This window comes from Rhinolophus hipposideros (assembly GCF_964194185.1).
Source record: "Rhinolophus hipposideros genome assembly, chromosome: 6".
Lineage (NCBI taxonomy): Eukaryota > Metazoa > Chordata > Mammalia > Chiroptera > Rhinolophidae > Rhinolophus > Rhinolophus hipposideros.
Window position 1 is genome coordinate 100,885,900 of NC_138052.1, and position 20,984 is coordinate 100,906,883.

The window sequence follows — 20,984 nt, forward strand, 5'->3', positions numbered from 1 at the left end:
CCGACCCAGCACGGAGGAGGGCAGTCTCCTTCTGCAGGTCCCCTTCCAGGAGCAGCAGCAACAGTGAAGACAAAGCGCACAGGTAACTCCAGCCGAGGACTGAGCGCCGGGTGGGGTCGGGCCGGGACCCGAGAGGCTCCGCCCAGGGCCCCGGGGCGCGCAGCGGGACAAACCGCCGTTGGGCGGCGGGCCGCTACCGGGGCGGGAGTCGCACGGAGGAGCGGGCAGCGGCGGCGGCACCGGGCTCGGACTGGCTCGTCCGAGGGCCGCGCCGGGGTCGGGCGGCAGGACCCCGCGGAGCCCGGGTCGGCTCTGTGGAGCGCAGGCATCTCACCTGGGGACGAGTCAGCCGGCCGGTGGCTTCACCCAGCCGCGAGGAAGCCGATCTTCGCCTCCAGCCCCGCCGGCCAATCGCGGAGCAGCTCACGCCGATTGACAGGCCCCATAGGCCAACCACTGGCGCCTGTGGGCAGGACTCAACGAGCCGGTGGAGAAGCCCGCGCTAACCGTTGCTAAGGACGCACCGGACTCCTACGGCGCCTCCGAGGAGCCAAAAGAGACGGCGGACCCCAGCCGGGTATGGCAGACACCGTTTCCTCTGGTCTTGGGATCGAGAAGGGTGAGCAGCGCGGAGCTCGCCTCTCAGCAGCCTCGCCCTGCAGGCTGGGGCAGCAGGGGCGGCTCCCTCACGGGCCAAGCACACCCGCGGGGCCGAGGGCCGACGGAGGCTGCGGCGCCCGCTGTGGCCCGACCGGCTCTCCCGGCACCTGCGGGCGGAGTTCCTCCCCGGCACCGGCCCTAGCGCCGAGCCCGTCCTGCGCTGAGCGTTAACCGGGGGCGGCCCCTTCACTCGGACTAAGTCCGCGCGGCGACGCCGAGACAAAATCGGCCCATTGTACAGACGCCTCTGCTGAGGCCCGCACTTTGCAGCCCCACGCAGAGACTCGCTACGAGCCCAGAGCATCTCCCAGATTCTTCTCTCCGCTTGCCTGCAGCCACTGCTCCGTGCGTGCAGCCCCAACTGCCCCAGTCCTCGTTCCCGCTCCTCGCCTCCGGACGCCGCCCGAGCGCTCTCAAATTACCTGCCCGTGGGAGGTGAGGAGGCCGGCGCGGAGACCGAGGGCGCGCGCGACCTCGCGGATGGACTACAACTAACCATGAGGCTCTGCGGCCGCGCAGGCGCGCTGGGGCTTCCGTGCCCTCCTCTGGGATTCCATTGGCTGGGTGAGTTCTGACTTGGGAGCCCTGATTGGCTGAAGGGCCTGAGGCGACAGATTCCGGAAAGGGGAAGAGCAGCCAACATGGCGGCTGAGCGCGGTGCCGGTCAGCAACAGTCGCAGGAGATGATGGAGGGTGAGCGGCCCCACAGGGCGGTGGCCGAAAGGCCCGGCAGGCTGGGGGTGGCGGCCCGCACCGACCTTGCCCGAGAGAAACGGGGCTGCCCGCCTCCGACCACGGCCCGGGCCCTGCCGTGCGGCCCCTGACAGCTGCCAGCCGGTTCGGAGGGGCGGGGGCGGCCCGGGGGCCCGGAGCCCAGGCGGCAGCGGCCGGGAAGGCGCGGGCAGCCCGGGAGGCGCCCGACCCAGGGCCGAGGGGAGAGCGGCGGCGTGAGCCGGGCGGGCGGGCGGCTGGGCCTGACGGCGCCGTGGTCCCGCAGCGCGGGCGTCCACCCTCTGGTCGGACCTCGCACCGAACCCCTGAGCCTGACCCTCGGGGTCCCCGCGCGACTAGAGGAAACTAAGGCGCGGGCGCCGTGGGACCGGCCCGCGCTGGCTCAGCGGTGAGCGTGGCGGCGGCCGACGAGGGTCCTCGGCAGCGGCGGGGTTGTGCAGACGGGTGACAGGAGCCGGGAGACTGTCACAGAACGGCAGGCGCCTGTTTGCAAAGTTAGCACAGTTAGGAGAGGCCGAAATTCAACTCCTTCACTTTGTTGAAAAAAACTGCATGCACGTACGTGCACACGACTGCACACACACGCACGCACACTCGGTTGGAGGGTCAGTTCTCTCCAAGACTGGTGTGCCCTCGGCTCCAGGAGAGCAGCCGGCCACTCGTGTGTAAATGCTGGGTAAGGAGGAGGCCAAGGGTGGGGGTGGCGGTGCTGGCAAGGAAGAGCTGGCGTCCTTAGCACTGAAGGCTGCACAACCAAAGCTCCAAGGTGAACCTTAGATGTGGCGGAAAGATCAAAGGTCATTTCAGGGGAAGAAAACCACACGGTCACAGGCAAAGGGCTGTGAAAGAGGGAGACCTGTTTGGAGGAGAGCTTGACCACGGATGAGAGTCATCTTGGATGAGGGTGAGAGTGCCAGTGAGGCCGGCAAGAGAAGCTGGGGGGTGGGGGGAAGCATGTGAAAAGTCCTGGACTTTGCAACCCTTGCATCTTTTTAAGCAAGGAAGTGCCTCTTCCTATCCCCTTTTTCTCTTCCTCACCCCCCAACCACTTCCATGCCTTAGTAAATGACAAACAAAAACCCCAGGCATTTCTCTCTCTGGATCCACTCATCCATTGGTCAGGAAGCTCTTACGCCTCCACTTCTTTAAAATCTCCAAATTTTCAAACGTCTTTCATTCCCACTGCCAATATTTGAGCCAGCCCATTGACCCCAGGGCCTCACGTGGTGGTCCTCTGTCACTTGTCCCAGACTCTGCAACCCTCAGGATAGAGTCCCAGGTTTCATGTTAGCTGCTCTCCCTTATCCGAGCCCCTGCCGCCCTGGGCCGAGCCACACCCATGACCCAGTAGAACTTGCTCTCAGCCTTGACCACAGAGTGCATGTTTGGCAGTGCAGGCAGGTTTCTGCCGCTCCAGTATCTCAAAGTAGAGCGTTCCTATGAAACCTTTAAAACCCGAAACGGCATAAAGCAAAGAAGCAGTTACCTTACAACATAACTTACTGCAGATGCACAAAATTGAGATAAAACACAGATGCTCACAGATACAGTTCAAAGCTATGTCAGCTCAATGCTGAGACGCTGGGTGTAGGTGCCCTGGGTGTAGGCTTAGTGGTGCCACTCACTGGGGTGTGTGCTGCCTCTTTTACGGCTCACTGCAAAACAAAACAATGCTACTTTCACTTTTCACGTTTTTTTGTAAAAACTAAAATCCTCTTCGGATTTCTTTCATTAGTGATAACAGGTACGAATGTAAGTCTTTCTTAAAAATGAAGTGGTGTAAAGTGAACTTTTGAAAAGCAGGGGTACCTGTAACTAATTAACTGTGTACTGCTTTTATTTATTAAAAGCTAACTGCTTTTGTGCCTTATCTAATTTAATCCTGACAGCAGCTCTGAGATATAGTGACTATACCAGCTCCCTTCTGCAGATTTGGAGACTGAGGCTTGGAAAAGGAAGTAACTGCCAAAGCTGTGTCTCTAGGGGCAAGATGCAAAGTCAGGAAGAGCCATTGGCATTCCAGAAATTTTTGGAGTGACAGATCAGATTTGGGTTTTAGAATCAGATCAGACTCTGGCAATGAAGAATAGATTAGTCAGGGCCAGACAAGCCACAGAGAGACCAGACCCAGCAGGAGCCCAGGGCACAGGTGAGGAGTAGCTGAGCCGAGGCAGTGGCTGGGGGCAGGGAAGAAGAAATGGATTTGGAGATTTTGGAGGAGGGTTCCATAAGGATGTGTTTCATCCAGCAGTCCTTTGCTGGGTGCCTCCTCACTTGGCCCAGCGGGAGATACAAATTGGAACTAGACCATCTCCCTTTCAAAGAGTATGCCCCTGTGAGGTAAGCTGTAGTCAGGAAACTTGGAAGTTGTTAGTGCCCGGGGGCTTCCAGACAGACTTCCAAAAGAGGTCATGAAAAAGTTAGGAGAAAGGAAACTTATCTGACAATTTTGCCCATGAATTTTTATCAGTCTGCCCCATGTAATCATTGCCGTGTTTATTAAAAAAAACATTATTTACCAGCCTTTCAGAGCTTTGAGCTGGCATCACTGTGCCCTGATGTTATTTAGCATTGTGACCTTCTCGTGGGGCATTTAGCACTATTGGCTGTCTTCTCCTGTCTTGTTAGAGCTCCCTCCACCCACAGTCTGATTTGAGTTAGTCTTAATTTCTTTCAGAACGTGGGCCTGTGAACTGGGCTGGTTTTCTTGGCCAAATGGATAGTGGAGCATGGATGAAGGTATGTGGCAGGAGGGTCACAATGGTCCCCTCTTCGCAATGTGCAGGCTTCGCTATGTGTCAGCATTAGTATGTTTAATGAGATCATCCCAGGGCTTTCAGGACACCTGGTGACTCTTCAGGAGGCCTTGAGGGCAGGAATAGTATGCCGTGTGCCTCCCCGCTCTGCCCCCCGCCCCACCCTGCCCCCAGTTCTGCCACCACTACACTTCAGGCAGTGCCGGGGACCTGGGGGACACACAGATGCTCACTGAGCTGAACTCAACACGTTTTGGAGTGAAGTCTTTGTGACTCACAACTGGATGTCAGTCTGTTACAAGTTCTTCAAAGAGTCACGTGAAGTCGATGGGAATTCTTACTGATCTGTGTGGGTTCAGTTGACAGGCGGGTCGAGTCTGAAGAATCGGGCGATGAAGAGGGGAGGAAGCAGAGCAGCGGCGTCGTGGCCGACCTCAGCGAGCACAGCCTGAAGGATGGAGCGGAGCGGGGGGAGGAGGAGCCACAAGGTACTGGCCCAAGTCCTGAGCCTTGAGCTCACCGAGGGGGTGGGTGAGGGCAATATCATGCGGATTGCCAGGTGGCAGCCTCTGTTGTGCCTGGGGAGCTCCCTGGGCTCTGGGCCTTGTCTGCTACCACAGCGCCCAGGCCCTCCCAGGCTGGGAATGGTGGACCTGTAACTTGGGCGCACCATTGGCCAGCAGGCATAATGGCCCTTGCAGGCAGGATGTGGTTTTTTTCTAATTCCACTGAAGCCAAATACTACTACTGACAACATTGGTACTAGTGCGTCATCTGGGACAGACCCCCAAAATTGATTTATTAACCAGATGCTCAGAAAGTGAGATTTGAAATAAACATTATGGCTGACTACTCTGCTTTTATTTCCTCATGGTGACAGCCTACTTTCAGAATAGCACTTTTAGTGTCTTAGAGAAGTCAATTCTGAGCCCTTCTTCACCATTTTACAGACCTAGGACTTCTTAATCGCTAGATGTTACGAAAATCATTTTATGTAGAAAATGTCCCAATGGCCTCCTTTAATGAACAACAACAAAAGGAATTTAGAGAAAAGTAAGTCGTCAACCCGAATTGGTAGTTTTTCACACACTCCAACCATGATCTAAGCCTGTTTGTTTGTTTGTTTACAAAATCAATTTATATTGAAAACAATGAGTAGAAACCATATGAACAGACAGGAAAATGTCCAAGTATATTATTAGGTGAAAAAAAGCAAATTTCCAAACAGTATGCGTGTTAAAATCTTGTTTTTATTTAAAACATATCAATAATATGTGGTTTTACCTACTTAAGAGAAAAACACATCAAACTGTTGTTGAGGGTATCTGAACAGCAAGTTGGTAAGGGTCTATACCTTCTGCATTTTCTAGATTTATGTACAATATGGATTTTTAAGGTAGTAATCATACATTACCATTTTTAACAAATTTATGAGAAAAACAAAACTAATTTTTAAAATAACATTGTGCTCTCTGTGCCAGTGAAGATGATTGGTAACTATGGAAACCTAATTTTAAGGCAAAGGAGATTACCACAAAAGTACCCATCACATTTTGGAACTTGAGAGTCGATATTCTGGAAGTGACGTGGGCGGGATAAGTACATGGGAGTGATAGATGAAAGCTTTCATTACTGTCTAACTTAGTCCCAGAGAACCACGCGGGTGGGAGTGTCACCTTTCCTCACCTCTGAACATCTGGTACTTGTGGAGGGACTGGAGAGTTGCCGGAGCCCTGTGGTGGGCTTTCCCCACCTGGCTCGTGAGCACAGGCTGGCTGTGCCTCACCCAAGGGCGTTCGGCTGCAAAGTCGATCAGCTGCACTTGAACCCGGCTTGTCTAACTCCAGACTCCTAGCTAATTAGGACTTGCCTGGGAATATGCATTCTTGAAAGTCCTTAAAAAAATCGGGACTTGCTCCTACATGTATTTAAGTCTTAAATAAAACAAATTCAAACATGTCAGCTGTTACCTTTCACTTATTTTCCCTAAAATCAAAAAAGTACGATCAATACATAATGCATTCAGGAAAACGTTCTAGGTTGGTAACTTTGTTTCAAAATGAAGCTGACTTTTCAGAGTGGGGTGGGGGGCCCTGTCCTGTGCTGGATGTGTTACAGACAGAACCCCGTCAAGCCCTGTGACCACGTGTCCTGAGGAGCCCGAGATAGCCCGTTTCCACCTGCTGGCCCAGCATGATTGTCTGGAGTGCCTCCTTTTACTTCTAAAGTGTGTCAGTTTGGACGCTAAGTGACCTGGGCTCCCTGCCTTCATCATAGTGCCTCTTTCATTGCAACTGCCTGAGTTCGTGATGTTAAATGTATGCTGTCTTTGGGGGAGGGGGACAGGTAATTTGCGTATACCTGTTGGTTTTGCCCAGCTTCTTTAATTTAATTCTTAGGTTGGTTGATATCCTATAAAGTTATGGATAAAATATAGTAAATGACTTTTTTTAACTAGCCACTTGAATGTTCTGGAAAAGACATAGTGAAAACACGATAGAGTGAATTCAGCCAGTGTGGGGCTAGTACTTCCTTATTAAGTAAGTCCTGTGTTGAGTGTGCTCCTCCGAGGCCTCCAGTCCAGGAGCCAGGCTGACCAGCACACAGGTCACTAGTCCTCGGGAGGTCGGGTACCAGCCCGCTGCACCGCAGACACACACACAGTTTTGCCGTAGGGAAGAGGCAGCAGTAGGAGCCAGGCACGACGGTAACAACCACTTTAATGAAATAGGAGAGACAGCAGCCCCACACCAGATGGGAGAAGCGCTACAAGACAGGTGGCCCAGCTTCTTCAAAACTTGCAAGAGCAAAAAGGGCCTTTAGAGAAATGCCATCCAGCTATCAAATACAGTCTGATTTGGATCCTAATTCAAGCAGACTGAGAGAAGCAATCGTAGGCAAGTGGTGAAATCAAGGAGTCGCCGTTACTCCTAAAGAATTGAATCCTTTTAGGCACAAACGCTTCGATGGTTCAGATGACACGATCAAGGGGGTGTGCTGTTGATTGGAGGCTGTTCAGTCCACAGTGAGAGTTGGCTCTCGGCTCCCCTCGGGCACTCGATGTACCGGGAGGGAGGCCAGCTCCCAGACCCGAGGGCCCTCGCTGGGATTAGCTCCCTGGCCTCCCAACCCAGAAGCGTATTTAAATTATTCAGCAGGGCCCCGATCCTCTGCTGGGCCACTTTCCGAAGCAATAAAAGGCACATCCTAGAGCAGCATCTGATATGCCCAGCATGATCTATAGTCAAATTTCCTGATTTATTGCCACAAACTGGGAGGGTGGGCTGCTGCCAGTTACACAGCTCTGGGATGGAAGTTTGTAGAGATCTTTGCTGGTAGCTGAATTCAGGAAACTCAGAATGCCTGAAAGATGAGCGTTGTTGGACAGGGTGTTCAGCCCTCCCATGTCATTTAGGTCCCCCATGTGACCTGGTGGTTTCCCCTCTACGTTTGAGTCAGCTCTCTGAGTAGGGCAACCTGAGTGCCAGCTCTCACCTGTGCCAGGGCTGCTGCCTCCTGGAAACGGGGGGCTCTGAATGGTTTGTCTCTCTCTTTCTCTCTATCTCTCATGTTTTCAGAAGGACAAGAGCTGCCTGTAGACATGGAAACTATTAACCTGGACAGAGATGCAGAGGTAATGCCACCTGCCCGGCCCAGCCTTGGGGTATAGTGGCGGGCCACTCTGTCACGTTATCTTTCATGACGGTGCCAGATTAGTAAGTGATCTCCCAGAAGAGGTTCTAAACCTCCCTTGGTAGGGTCCAATTCCTCATGTTCTTAACTGTTTTTAATACTGGTGACAAATCCCATTTCTGTTTAGCCATGGTGGCAAATGAAACACCTTTGACTCGTAAACTCTCTGAGTCAGATGATTGTGTTGTAATGGGCGGGGTCCTAACAGCCCCATCTGAAAAGCACCATAAATTTATTCACAATTCAGAGCATGCGAAAGCCTGCCGGGAAGGGTAGACGCACCTGTTGCGTAATAACCAACCCTGGGCCATCCACAGTGACCTGGTCGGGTGCATCTCCTCGGAGCTGATGTTTTGTGCTCCAGGGAGCCAGGGGTGAGAGAAAGGCTTTACATGCCGCTCGTTTGGAGGGTCTGTTTATGTGAAACTATGATAAATCGTAGCTAAACCAACTAGCATCTTGAAGCTCATCTCCATGTCACTGTCACCTGTCTGCTGCAGCATGCCAATTCCTTCCCCTCCGCCCCGTCTCCGCCCCTGGCAGGCCACCTTTAGCTCCCTCACTGGCCCCCAGTTCTCCAGGCCCAGCTGCCACTGAGCTAGATTTCATGTTTCAGGATGTGGATCTGAATCACTATCGCATTGGGAAAATTGAAGGATTTGAGGTTCTGAAGAAAGTGAAGGTGAGAGGAGCTCTGTCCCTTCACATGCGGTGACATTGTAACACCCAGAGTCCGTCCCGCGCACAGGATGTAGGTAAATGCACACCCGAGAATCCGTTCTGTCGGGGACAGTACTACAGATGGTGCCACCGCCGTCCTCCGGAACTGCCTCGAGCATCTCTGATTGGCAGGTTGATAGAGCAGTCCAGGTGGAGGGCGCAGGCCCTGAGCTGAGGCGCAGCTCAGACCTGCTGCAGCTCCCTCTGCCCGGTGCCCAGCCTGCCCGCAGTTACTCACACACCAGCTCAGGCAGTCCTTAACTCACTGGGCTCAATTTGTTCTTCACAATCGAGCCGCGAAGGGCTCGCTGTGCCGTGAGACAGCACACACCACACACCTGAGCAAGGCCTCCCTCACAAGCAGGTGTGTTCGGTGCAGAGCCTGCGGCCAGCCTCCTTGAGGGTGTCTGCCATCCTCGCCAAGGTCAGCCCCTCTCTAGAAAACGACAGCAGGATGATAAGCACGTCCTCCCCAAAGGCTTTCCCAGGGCCTCCCCAGTCACTGTCCTCTTTCCATCCGCAGACTCTGTGCCTTCGTCAGAATCTGATTAAATGTATTGAGAACCTGGAAGAGTTGCACAGCCTCCGAGAGCTGGATCTCTATGACAACCAGATCAAGAAGATTGAGAATCTGGATGCACTGACAGAGCTGGAGTGAGTCCTGAGACATGGGACATGACGGCTGGCCTGCCCAGTGTCCCCAGAACCAACCCATGGCCCAGCTCGGCCTTGAGAGGCCACCTCTGCCTCAGGGTCCTGGGGGCACCTGGCTCTAGAGGGGGCCTCAGCTTGCCCACAATCTCAACCTACAGATTAAACCTTTGCTTGGAGTCCTCTGGCTGGTCCAGTCAGGGATGACACGGTGTCCGCCATGCGTGCAGTGCTGTGAGCCAGATGTCGGGGGCCCTGTAGGCTGTGCCCGCTCCCCCTGGGGCTCCCTGGGCAGCCACACGATCCTGCCGCCTCTAAGGTAGTTACATCCTGAGCTCTGTGCGGCCTGTGCTCATTAAAAATAAATGTTTTGCTTGTTCCAGGATTCTAGACATTTCTTTTAATCTACTGAGAAACATTGAAGGGATTGACAAGTTGACACAACTAAAAAAACTCTTCTTGGTCAACAATAAAATCAGTAAAATCGAGAATGTAAGCAACTTACATCAGCTGCAGTTGCTGGAGCTGGGGTCCAACCGTATCCGGGTAGGTGCAGGCACGAGCGGCGTGGCCCCTGCAGGGCGGCAGTGTGGCCGGATGGCGGGGCAGGTGGTGGGGCAGGTGGGGAAGGGGGCGGTGGGCTCTGTTTTTCATGTGGTTGACTTTTCTTCAGGAACAGGGAAGTTAGTATTTTTTAAGCAAAATGCTAGCTGGAGGTCAGTATTAACAAGAATGTGCGTCCAAGTGGGGCGGCCTGGCCTATGCACGTAGGTGTCACTTGCTCACCATTGAGTTGGGACCTAAACTCATAGTAACCATCCCAGGACGTTCGCCCGAGGTGACTGATCAGCCCAAACATGTGGCTTTGGAATGTGCTGACTGTTGTTTCAGGCTAGCCTGTCAGAGGCGAGCATGTCCTGAGCAGAGGGTGGCTTCCCGCGGCCTGACCTCCACACCAGAAGCTGCAGGAAGCTTGGGGGGCAGCAGTAGATCCTGCCATTTACCGAGAGCACTGGGCAGCATGGAAATAAAAGACTTTGGGAAAGTGGTCTGCTGCTACTGAGACGAGCTCTCCGACGGGGCAGGCTGGAGCTGCCAGCATAGAAGAGGGTGGCTCAGCAGGACGGAGGAGGACGCGTGCTCGCCAGTGGGGCCAGGGCACCGCCAGGCCTGCACTCCCACAGCCTTGGGGACCAGCTGAGCACTTCTTCCCCCTCCGTCCATGACAGAAGGACCCCTTCCCCCGCCCTCCATGTTGGAAGGACCCCTCCGTTTGGCTTGGGGAAGTTTATAGCATGCTATAGTCGGTCGGGCTTGGCCCTCAGCTGGCAGGATACAGACTGACGAGGGTGGTTCTGACGAGGGCCTCTTCGGGCAGTTGTTAGCGGTAATGTGGCTGCAGGTGGCAAGGCACCAGATGTCAGCATTTTATCAGGTATCTCTGGAATGTTCCAGGAGAAAGTGGGTCATCAGGCAGTGGCAGTTAAGGAAGCCCTCCCCTGAACCTCCATACTTAGAGAGCCCCCCCGCAGCCGAGTCCTGCTGCGTGAGCGTGGACTACTCTGCTTGTTTAATGTCTGCTGAAAAGTGGACAGTTAGCTTGTGCTGAGAGAGCAGTGAGCCCAGCGGAGGGAAGCTGAGACCTAGTCCGTAAACCTTCATTCAGCCACCTGCTGTGCGCAGATGCAGCAGAGGAACTCAAGCCAAAGCAAGGATGAGCCAGGAAGGAGGGTCCGGAAGCTGAGGAAGCCAGGCAGTCATGGGTCCTAGGCAGGCAGGCAGGCAGCTCACTGCTGCTTTGAAACCAGGCTCTCGGAAATGCACCTGAACATAATACTGTGGCAGCTTAGAAGGGGGTGGGGTGTGAGAAATCTGGTCTAGAGGTTTCCAGACTGTCCCCAGAATTCCACAGGTTGGGAGTAAGCCCAGGAGAAGAGGCCTTGGACCCTCTACCTTTTCTCTGTTTTTTTCATACTGTGCTTTCAAGTATGGTTGGAAATTTCCAGAGTGGAAAAGTAACTTGCCTGACATCCCAAGGCTACCATACAGAGAGTGTTGTCTCCTGGCCGGGCACCTGCCCGTTCCCTGGGGGAGCTGGTCGGCCACACAGTGCTAACTGCTCTCTGTCCTTGTCACAGGCGATTGAAAATATCGATGCATTATCCAGTCTGGAGAGTTTGTTTTTGGGGAAAAACAAGATCACTAAACTTCAGAACCTGGACGCCCTTTCCAACCTGACAGTCCTCAGTATTCAGGTACACTCCACCTGTGTGCCTCCCCACACACACAGGGCTTGTTCTCCCCCACCCCCACAGGGCCTGCACTCCCTCCCTCACAGGGCCTGTATGGTCCCCCATCTGCCCCGCCCCCAGAGCCTACCTGTCCCCTCCCAGGGCCTGTGCCCCCACCGCCTGTCTGACCCCCCCCAGTTTATGCCCCCCCCAGGGCCTGTCTGCCCCCCCCACCGAACCCCCCCCAGGGCTGCTAAACCACAAGTTTCTGTCTCCCACTGTGTCCGTGATCACGAGCAACCAAAACGTGAGATTTCACATGTACCCATGTCGTACATGTGTGTACACACTATGGACTAAGACTTCTTTATGGGTCGCATTCCTTTTCCTAATGAAAGTCCCTGGTGGTTTTTAGGCAAAGGGGCTTCTTTAGAAGGTTTAGCTTATTCCAAGTGCTGCTGCGGCGTTGGCTCACTGGTAGGCACGATTCCTTCCACATCCGTGCCGAACGCCAACGCCGTGTTTACAAATCAGTCGGCACTTGAATTTCCTGGCTCACGTGACCTCTTCTGTAGGAAGCCAAATGAGAGAATTGGACTCTTGAGATGGCATGTGTTGGGGTGTTCTGGGGACAGGGCCTCGCAGGACGTCGTACTTTTAATTTGAGTTAAAATATATACCGTGTTTCCCTGAAAATAAGACCTAGCCAGACGATGAGCTCTAATGCATCTTTTGGAGCAAAAATTAATATAAGACCTGGTCTTATTTTAATATAATATAAGACTGCGTATAATATAATATATAATACGATATACCAGGTCTTACATTAATTTTTGCTCCAAAAGACGCATTAGAGCTGATTGTCCCCTGATTGTACGGCTAGGTCTTATTTTTGGGGAAACAGTACTAAAAGAAATGAGAATTAACTTATTTTAAAGAATCCAGCGGTTTTGACGTTTTTGAATTGCTGTTAATTGAGGTAGACTTCACGCAAGTACACCTGAAGAAAGTGTGTTCTGTGCATAAAGCCTCCCACATGAATCTTAGCAAAGATTCGGATCTTTTTCTCCGTACGTAAGTCCCATTTCGGCGCGTTTTAAGTGGAATGAGTGTTAGCCGGATGGTCCAGCTAAGAAACCTCGTGTCCTAGCAGCTGTGTGGTGTCCCGCCCTCTACCAAGTCTGAGTTGTTGCTCTCCCTCCTGCAGAGCAACCGGCTGACGAAGATCGAGGGGCTGCAGAGCCTGGTGAACCTGCGCGAGCTGTACCTCAGCCACAACGGCATCGAGGCCATTGAGGGCCTGGAGAACAACGTAAGGCATCCCTGTGTCCGTCTGGGAGGCGTGGGCATGCATCTGCGAGGCAGGCCACCTCCAGGGCTGCTCTGAGGTGGACACGCTGCATCGAGGTTCATCGTAGAGACCTCCAGTCCTGCAAACCGGGCGACCCGACTCACGTGGGAAATGCATGAAACAAGTGCCTGCGGCCAGTCAGGCGCAGCTGTCCCCAAGCTAGCCCTGAGCTGACCTCCCCTCCAGGGTGTCATCTCAGCACAGGAGTTCAGAGGGTCCCCTCGCTGGGCAGCGTTCATGGGTTTGTAAAAAACAAGCCCTACCTCCTCCTGTGCCTGCCTAAATACAGATGGCTGGCAGGTGTCCGCAACTGCACCTCTCTTGCCCTCTGCTGGCCACACACTTCCTGGCCAGCCGGGCCACTTCCCAGTCAGCAGGGGCCACAAGGACAGCTCATGTCAGCTGCCTCCACTCTGGGAGCGCCTGCAGCTCCTTCCTCCTTCCACTTGTCACCACCCTGGTGAAGACGGGCCTGCCCACACTCCTCCCTGCCCTGCTCAGCTGGCCTTCACTCAGCACAGGGAAGGCTCAGGGGTGAGAACACAGGGCGGGCTCAGGATTGAACACAGGGCAGCCTCAGGTGTGTGAGCACAGGCCGGCTCAGGTGCTCAGCACGCACCACGCCAGCTGCCATTCCCCCCGGGCTTCCCTGTGCTTTTTGGCAGGGTTACTGCACTCTGCCCAGGACTGCCATCTCACTGGGTCCTGTGGACAGGGATCTGGGAGCCCAGGGCTCAGAGTCTGACAAAACCCGTTTCAATCCCAGCCATACTTGAGCTTGAAGGGGTGGCTGTGAGGGTGCTGTGTTCCAGCCCAAGTGAGCTGCTAGCATGTGCCGGTGCCATCGTTCCCGTTTGCTCGCTTCTATTCTGGGAGAGCAGAGAGGGTGGCTTGTCCACAGATCTCAGCTCAGCACCTGGCACTATGTGCATGGTCATGAAATCATGGTTGAGCTGCAATAACCTGGGAAATTTTTTTTCCTTATTTTAGAACAAGCTCACGATGTTGGACATTGCGTCAAATAGAATAAAAAAGATTGAAAATATCAGCCATCTAACAGAGCTACAGGAATTCTGGGTAAGTACAGCAGTCCCTGGGATGAATGACACTTCAGCTAAACTGGTCCCCCTGAGTAAAGTACAGTGAGTGCCAGGAGCTCCAGCCCTGTGAGCCTGGAGTGGAGTGGGGGGCCGTGTGGGGTGAGGGTGGATGGGTATGGGGTGAGGATGGGTGTGGATGAGGGGGCCCCAAGGGGTGGAGGGGTGTGGGTGGCCAAGGCCTGCGCTGCCGTCGCAGGCTGGTGTGGGCTTCACTGGGAGCTGGTTAACAATGCGGGTCTCCGCCCCACCGGCCCCGACCCACAGATGGGCTCCAAACATCTGATGAAGTGATGAGGGAGCTTGGCGTGAGAGCCTACAGCTGCCTGTGACTCCGGGTCCCGGCAGCACGAGGGAATGTGGGCTGGCCTTCTGCAGTAACCCCCGGCCTCTGCCGTGTGTGGCTCGTGGTTACAGGTGTGATTTGGGGAGCAGTGTCACGGAGCCAGTCGGAAGACATGATATCAGAGTCTCATGATATCGCGACTCCTCAAAACGGGTTGCAAATGATGGCCAAGTTGAGGTCCTGGGTGTCAGATCCCTGAGGGTTCCCTGGGCTCGCGGCTCCTGCAGGGTTCGGTGCTCAGGTCCCGCCCTGTGACTGAAGTGAGCGCTGTCCTGGGTGCATCCATTCTGCTCTGAGCTGTGAGCCGAGCCTAATGTGTGGTTCCCCCTGGCCTGGCCATGCTGTGGACCCTACTGACGCCCTGTGTGCTTTCCCTTCCTCATCTTCCGAGATCACCCAAGTCTCCTGAGAACACAGGTGGCCTGCGGTGAAAATGTCCCTTGCCCCTTAATAGCACTGGGTCTTGGGTGGTGTCTGGGTGTGGCGCCAGAGCAAGTCTGGGAGACCAGAATGTGAGGTGGTGACAGTGTGCCAGGCTCGGCAGCTGAGCGAGCCACGTGGACCTTGTGGCTGGTGGGCTGCTGGGCTGGGAACAAAAGGGGTTGGCTCCGGGGGGTCCAGGGAGCCACACCAGAAACCAGAGAAAGAGAACCTGTGCCACAGCGAGAAGGCACCCGGCAGAAAATTTAGGGAGACAGCTGATCCTGAAGCAGGGCTTCTGAAATGTGAGGTCCCTCTGCATGCCCTGTCAAGGGACAGAGCATGGGGCACGGGTGCTGAGACCAGGTCGGGGCCAGATGGGCACCCTGGCGACCAGGGAGGCAAGCAGGTTGGTTGGTGACCACTGGAGGCTGGCTAGCCCCTGGCCCTGTGACCACAGAGCCCTGCGTCTCAGCCCAGCGGGCAGACAGAACAGGCAGAGCCCGCCTTTATGGTATGTGGACTGCTCTCCTGTCTGACCCTGTGTGGCAGGCAGGGGGGAGTCGGATTCCAGGAGGGGGCCTTCAGGTGGAGGTCACCTGTAGATAATGTGGAGAACACGCTTACACGGAAATCTCCAATGAGGGTTGGTATCCTTATATTAAAGATGGTCCATACAAATGCCATTTGAAAACTGGGGCAGAGCATAAACAAGCAAGTCACAGGGGAAGAAGAAACAGTTGCTTGTAAACACGTAAAACGTTTTCTATCTCATTAATTTCTTAAAATGCACTAAAATAATGGGATACAGTATTTGGGCTCAACTTAGCAAAGGCTTTTGTAGAACGCCATGGTAACCGGTCTACAACAACACGTGCACCCCTGGCTACTGGCGGGACTCTGGTTAGCACACATTTCCTGGGGTGTTCAGAATCAACAAAATGGTGAGAAATTCAGGCAAAGGGTTATGTACAAAAATATGTAAATATCAGGATTCATTTTTTCACAGTGGAAATAGCTTTGTTGTATTTTCTCATGCTACAACTCTGCTCGTTGTAAAGATAAAACGATTTGATTAGAAATGACAAATGTGTCTTTTCCTTGGTTTTCTGGGTTTAGAGGCAGTTTAGAAAAGGTTATAAACCCAAAATTTATAAAAACACCTGACTTTATTCTAAAACTTTTTATTTTTTATATGTATATTTTTTCTCCAACTTAGGGAATAATGAATAAATTATGATATGCCCATGTGAGGAAATATTATGCCACCATAAAATGAGGCCTTCAAATGATGTTTGTAAAGGAAATTTAATGACAGAAATGCTCATGATAAGGTGCTAATGCGAAAAGGAAGGTGCAGAGTATTGGGGAGAGATCCAGTTGTCCATGGACTCAGTGCATGTGGACTCAGACGCGCAGGAGAAAAGTCTAGAAGGAAACATGCAGAAACAAGAAGACCTTACCTCTCTCTGGATTGTAAAAACGTAGTTGGGTTTTCTTTTTATACTCTTTGGTTCTTCTAAATTTAACATAATGAACATGTATTTGTTTTATAATTTAAAAAGAGTTTAGAAAAGTATATTCTAAAAGAACAAGAAAAACTTGCCTGCAGTATCAACTCTGTTGAAGTATGTGTGTTTGAAAAAAAGGCTGTAAAAAAATATAACAAAAATCAGACATGTGGGGTATTTACATGCAGGAATTGGCAGACGTTACAAATCCAGGCTGTTCAGTTTTTCTGGGAGCCGGTTGCTAAACGTTTACCAACCTGGAGCCGTGGTGACTTTCCCCATGTGTGCTCGTCCGCAGCCCTCTTCCCCTCATCCTTTATCAGGCAGTTGAGTGCGTCTTGCATTCACAGGGGTAGGCGCATTGTCTGATTTTACTTGTCCCTCTGCCATATTCTAATAGAAACCAGGGGGGCTCATCTTGCAGACCCTCCTTCCCTGTCCCCACCAGAGGGGCCACGAGCATCCACTAGACAGGTGTGGACCGAGTGGGCGTCATATGCAGATGCTGTGACGGGCACTGTGAGCCCAGAGCCCCTTATGTCCTTGTCCTTATGGTATTTTGCAAAGGGAGAGAACTCTTCCTGGCTAAGGCGGTTCTCCTCCAAGACAGCCTTGGCAGTCAGGATGTGAAATCGAACCTGCTTTGAGCCTGCAACTCAGACCTCTGAGCCCATCCTGCTCAAGTTTCACATCTTGGGACATCATGTGGGCAGTGTGGAGTCAACCATGGTGGGACACGTATACTACCGAACCCAGCAGTGGGCATTCCTGTGGAACAAGGCGGGGCAACTCACGGGGGAGCCAGGGGTTTGGGGTGAAGTGGCCTCTGAGCTGCTGCAGGTACTATCGTAGGTATGCAGGTACACATAGTCAGGCCTCAGGGACAATGGGGAGAGCTGGTCTGTAGCAAATGCACAGACCTGCGAGAGCTATGGTCACTGCTGCTTCGCTTTTCTCAGCTGGTTTTCCTTTGCCTTTTCCCTGGCATGTGACGTGGCCCAGGTTCTGGGTGTGAACAAGTACACTGCACTGGGGGCGCTGCTGAAAGGTGGCCAGGCTGTACCCAGGGGTGATAGAAGGCTCTGAGGTGCCGGGGAGACTTCCTACCAAGTGACACTAGTTTCTGTGGGGGTGGCTGGGGCAAGGGCAGGGCAGCTTTGTCCTAAAGGAGGCTTTTCTCATGTGTGCATGCACGCGCCTGTGTCCTCCCAGATGAACGACAACCTCCTGGACAACTGGAGCGACCTGGACGAGCTGAAGGGAGCCAGAAGTCTGGAGACGGTGTACCTGGAGCGGAACCCCCTGCAGAGAGACCCGCAGTACAGGCGGAAGGTCATGCTGGCCCTGCCCTCCGTGCGGCAGATCGATGCCACCTTTGTCAGGTTCTGACCCCCGCGCTTCACCTGGCCCCTCTCTGCAAAAGAACTTCCTAGCCACGGTTTTTTAGTCTGCCCGTTGCTCCAGAAGTCATCACTATGTCAAGTCACAAACCCAATGGCAATAAAAGGCACTGAGTGGTAACTGAGTGTGTGATGTCCGCTCAGCACGGAGACACCTCGCTTTACCTCCCGCCACGCGCCGTCCCTAGCTAATTGTCGCTGGCCGCTGCACTTGTGCCACTCGCTGCCATTTCGGTGTTTCCTTCTTTGTCAGAGAGGTCAGCTCCACCTGAGGAGGTGGAACAGGGGTCTGGGCGCTGTGAGACGTCCATGTGCTGCTGGGTGGGCATTCGGGCTGTGCAGCAGCCCTCGAGGCCTGTGTGCTCAGAGCTTTTCAGTCTTCTAGACGAGTCAGAACCAGTTTTTTAAAAACTATATGTTAAAACCCAGCCACACGGTGGGTAAAGGATGACAGCCTGGGTGACCTCAGCTCTCAAAGACCAGTGGCATGTGCAGGTGGCCGAGCCCCTCACCCTCCAAGGTCACTCCACCTGTGCTGCCCACCCACTGCATCTCCTCCAAGACCCCACAGAGCTGATCTGTCGACTGCCTTTAATACCGCCCCCCATTCTTACCCCGTCATTGTGCTGGCTTGTTTTTTGCCAAATTGACCGCTACAGTGACTAGGGTCTGGATTTAATGTACAAGGACCTGTCCTCCCTCTGGGTGTCAGATCTCCCCTGTGCAGAATGAGGACTCACATGGAGTCACCACAGGTCCCTCTGCACTGTCCAGGATGGGAGGTACTCGCTGCCCCACGTGCAGCTCCAGTTCAAATTTAAAACAAAGTGAAAGTTAAAGTTCAGTTTCTCAGTGGCACTCAGCGTATTTCAAGGGCTGAGTCTACCTTGTGAGGGGCAACCCACCTGCACCGTCACAGAAACCTGCCCTGGCCAGCACTGTTCCCGACCCTATGACGTAGCCAGAAACAGGCTGCCCTGGGCCCAGCATGTGGGGGCATCTCCGGGCAGCAGGCCTCAACAGCCCAGGATGTTGTGGGCATGGGTTGCCCTGAGCTGGAAGGTCATGTCTAATTCCTGACTCTCATCTTCGCCAAAATAAATTGTGTGACCCGATTGTGAGCGACTACCTATTGAAAAGCAAACGGGAAGGAGAGGTTTGGTAGGGTGTGGCCCTTTTGGATTAGGACCCTAGAATCCTGCCCTTTCCACACACCATTGGTGTCTGGGGACGAGGGAGACATTTTGAGACACAAGGATTCAGGATTTGGGTGCCATGCTGAAACATTCGGACAAGCTTTCTACACAAACAAAAGAATCCAGGGAAACAGCTTACAGGGACTGTGCTTTAGAAGCAGAAGCAACAAGCTCCAAAACCAGCAAAACTTTCCTTAAAAATGTATCCAACGCGCTTATGGAGCCCTTTGCAACACGAGGACAGCTCGTAAAAAGATGAAAATGTACCCGACGTGAGCGATCAGGGATCTGAGCCACAAGGTTGGTATTCAGTCTGGGAGGCAAGAAAAAGGAAAGCTTACACAATTCACCTTGGTCTGGAAAAAGGAAGCAATAGATTTTGTGGGAAAACGCAAGTTTAAAGTTAATCTAATAGAACAGAAAAAAGTTATGAAATATCCAACCTGCAACTAGGGAAAAACAAACCAGAACCTCCAAGCAAAAAGGACACGGGGCAAAGGCTGAAGGAGGCGCTGCGGGTGGGCAGGCAGAGCATGCAGTCAGAGTACAATGCTCCCAGGTGGGAGGCGACAGGACAGCGCCAGCGCTGGAAGTGACACTTTCTCAGAATGGGTCACAAATTGAAATCCAGCATCTGTTCCTTAAAAACAAAAAAAAAAAAGTTAAACGGATCTTGAAGGGAAGGGGAAAGGTGCGCCAAACCCAGCACAATCCCAATCAAAATTCCATTTGATTCTCTGAGAAACTCATTAAACTTGAACATTTATATGAAAAAAAAAGATCCACATTGAACCTTGAAACTTTGAGAAAGTTCAGTCAGCTTTGAAAACACGTGAAGGCAGGAGATTTCCTGCCAGATTCTGAAAGCTCCAGACCCACAGTCATCGCCACGTGAGGCCAGTCAGCCCGACAGGCAGACCAGGGGCCAGGTGGCAGCTGAAGTTCTCCGACCGACCCACCGTGGACGTGGACGCATCTCACCGCTCCTTACAGGGCTGACGAGAGGACGGCAAACCGCAGAGTGAAGGGCAGAACAGAAGCTATGTGTGAGCTAGGAGTGGAGCAGAGCTTAAAACCCCAAAGCGAAACCCCAAAGTGAAAATTCCTGTAGAATTGAGCGCCTGGAATGGACCCCCCGCCCCCCCCCCAGCAGACAGCAAGTGTGGGCAGTGTTCAAAACTGGCCAGTGCCTACTACTTAGATGTAAAGAACTCCCACAAGTCACAGAAGATAGGAACCAGGACAGACACAGGCGCAGGTGGTCAGAGAAGCCAGCGAGCGGGCCGCCAGCGAAAGTATAGGTGGGACCAGGGAATATCACAGGTCATGGAAGTTAGGCCGTCAGGAAGCTGAGGGGTTGGTGGGGGCCGGAGGTGCTGGAGTGTCCACGGTAGAGTCGCTTCCTGTCTGGCCCTTGGCACCTGAGCTCAACTGGAAACACGGTGCCTGAGCTGGGGACGGACCATGCCAGAGCCACATAAAGTGCATGTGCAGGTTGGAGCTCGCTTTCTTTCTCTCTCCTTTCTTTTTTCTTAACTTTTTAAAACTGCAAAAGTAATACAACTTGAAAAATTTTCAAACCGTAAGACATTGTAGAGAGTAAAAATTGAGAACTGCCCAGCATGTCTTCACATGTGTCCTCCACCCATGCGTCCCCTCCAGCAGCCCAGTGGGGTCCGGCTGAGGCCGCCTTCTGCCCTCCTGCCTCCCACTCCTCCGGGGCCCTGAGCACTTCCCCAGTCCTGTCCTCACACAGGAATCCACTTCAGGGTCCGTGTGGGGCAGATACCTCCGTGCAGCCGCTCTCAGGCCCAGGCTGTCCCCACAACCGCCTGGGCTCTGTGGGGCATGAGAGAGACAGCCTGGCCCCCAGGGGCTGGACCCACTGTCCAAGGGCTTCCTGGGAGGGGTGTGGGGGTCAGGCAGATGAGGGCGCCGAGGGGAGCTGCCGTGCCTGGGGGCAGCAAGCATGGGTGACTAGGCCCTGGGAGACAGGCCCAGAGACACTGGGAGGAGGGCTGGGACCCCTCCCTGCAGTGAGCAGGGCTGCACCCCTTTCACGGAAGGGCCCTGAGCTGATGAGATATGCCGGAGGCCACCCTCAGGAAGTGGTAGAACCAGGTCTGCCACCTGGTTCCCCAGATGTGTCTGCTGGCACACCCCCAGTGGGGATGACGGAGCCCACACCTGTGGCCATCCAGCGAGTTCCGCCTGTCCCCC

The 20,984-nt window shown here is 53.6% G+C and overlaps 2 protein-coding genes across 10 annotated transcripts in view; one reads left to right on the forward strand and one right to left on the reverse strand.

The window, feature by feature from the left end:
- PASK (PAS domain containing serine/threonine kinase) overlaps nucleotides 1-466 on the reverse strand; it is a 30,754-nt gene extending 30,288 nt beyond the window's left edge. For 3 of the 4 annotated variants that reach the window (XR_013993558.1, XM_081052176.1, XM_081052178.1), the window contains exon 1: nucleotides 335-466. The gene's annotated coding sequence lies outside the window, so the exon portion shown is untranslated. The remainder of the gene's footprint in view (nucleotides 1-334) is intronic. The other variant, XM_081052175.1, reaches the window with a different exon arrangement.
- PPP1R7 (protein phosphatase 1 regulatory subunit 7) lies at nucleotides 199-17,689 on the forward strand. Of its 6 annotated transcripts, none has more exons than XM_081052180.1 (11): nucleotides 199-577; nucleotides 996-1,224; nucleotides 4,508-4,636; nucleotides 7,727-7,782; nucleotides 8,458-8,523; nucleotides 9,085-9,215; nucleotides 9,596-9,758; nucleotides 11,351-11,467; nucleotides 12,651-12,755; nucleotides 13,785-13,871; nucleotides 17,381-17,689. In XM_081052180.1, the coding sequence occupies exons 2-11, from the start codon at nucleotides 1,158-1,160 to the stop codon at nucleotides 17,555-17,557; spliced, it is 1,098 nt and encodes a 365-aa protein (XP_080908306.1). In that variant the 5' UTR covers nucleotides 199-577; nucleotides 996-1,157; the 3' UTR covers nucleotides 17,558-17,689. The 6 variants fall into 6 exon arrangements, with proteins under 6 accessions (XP_080908306.1, XP_080908305.1, XP_080908309.1 ...); XM_081052183.1 differs by adding an exon at nucleotides 4,070-4,131 and having other exon boundaries at nucleotides 526-1,224; XM_081052182.1 differs by lacking the exons at nucleotides 199-577; nucleotides 996-1,224 and adding exons at nucleotides 1,273-1,353; nucleotides 4,070-4,131.
- The last annotated feature ends 3,295 nt before the right edge of the window (nucleotides 17,690-20,984 follow it).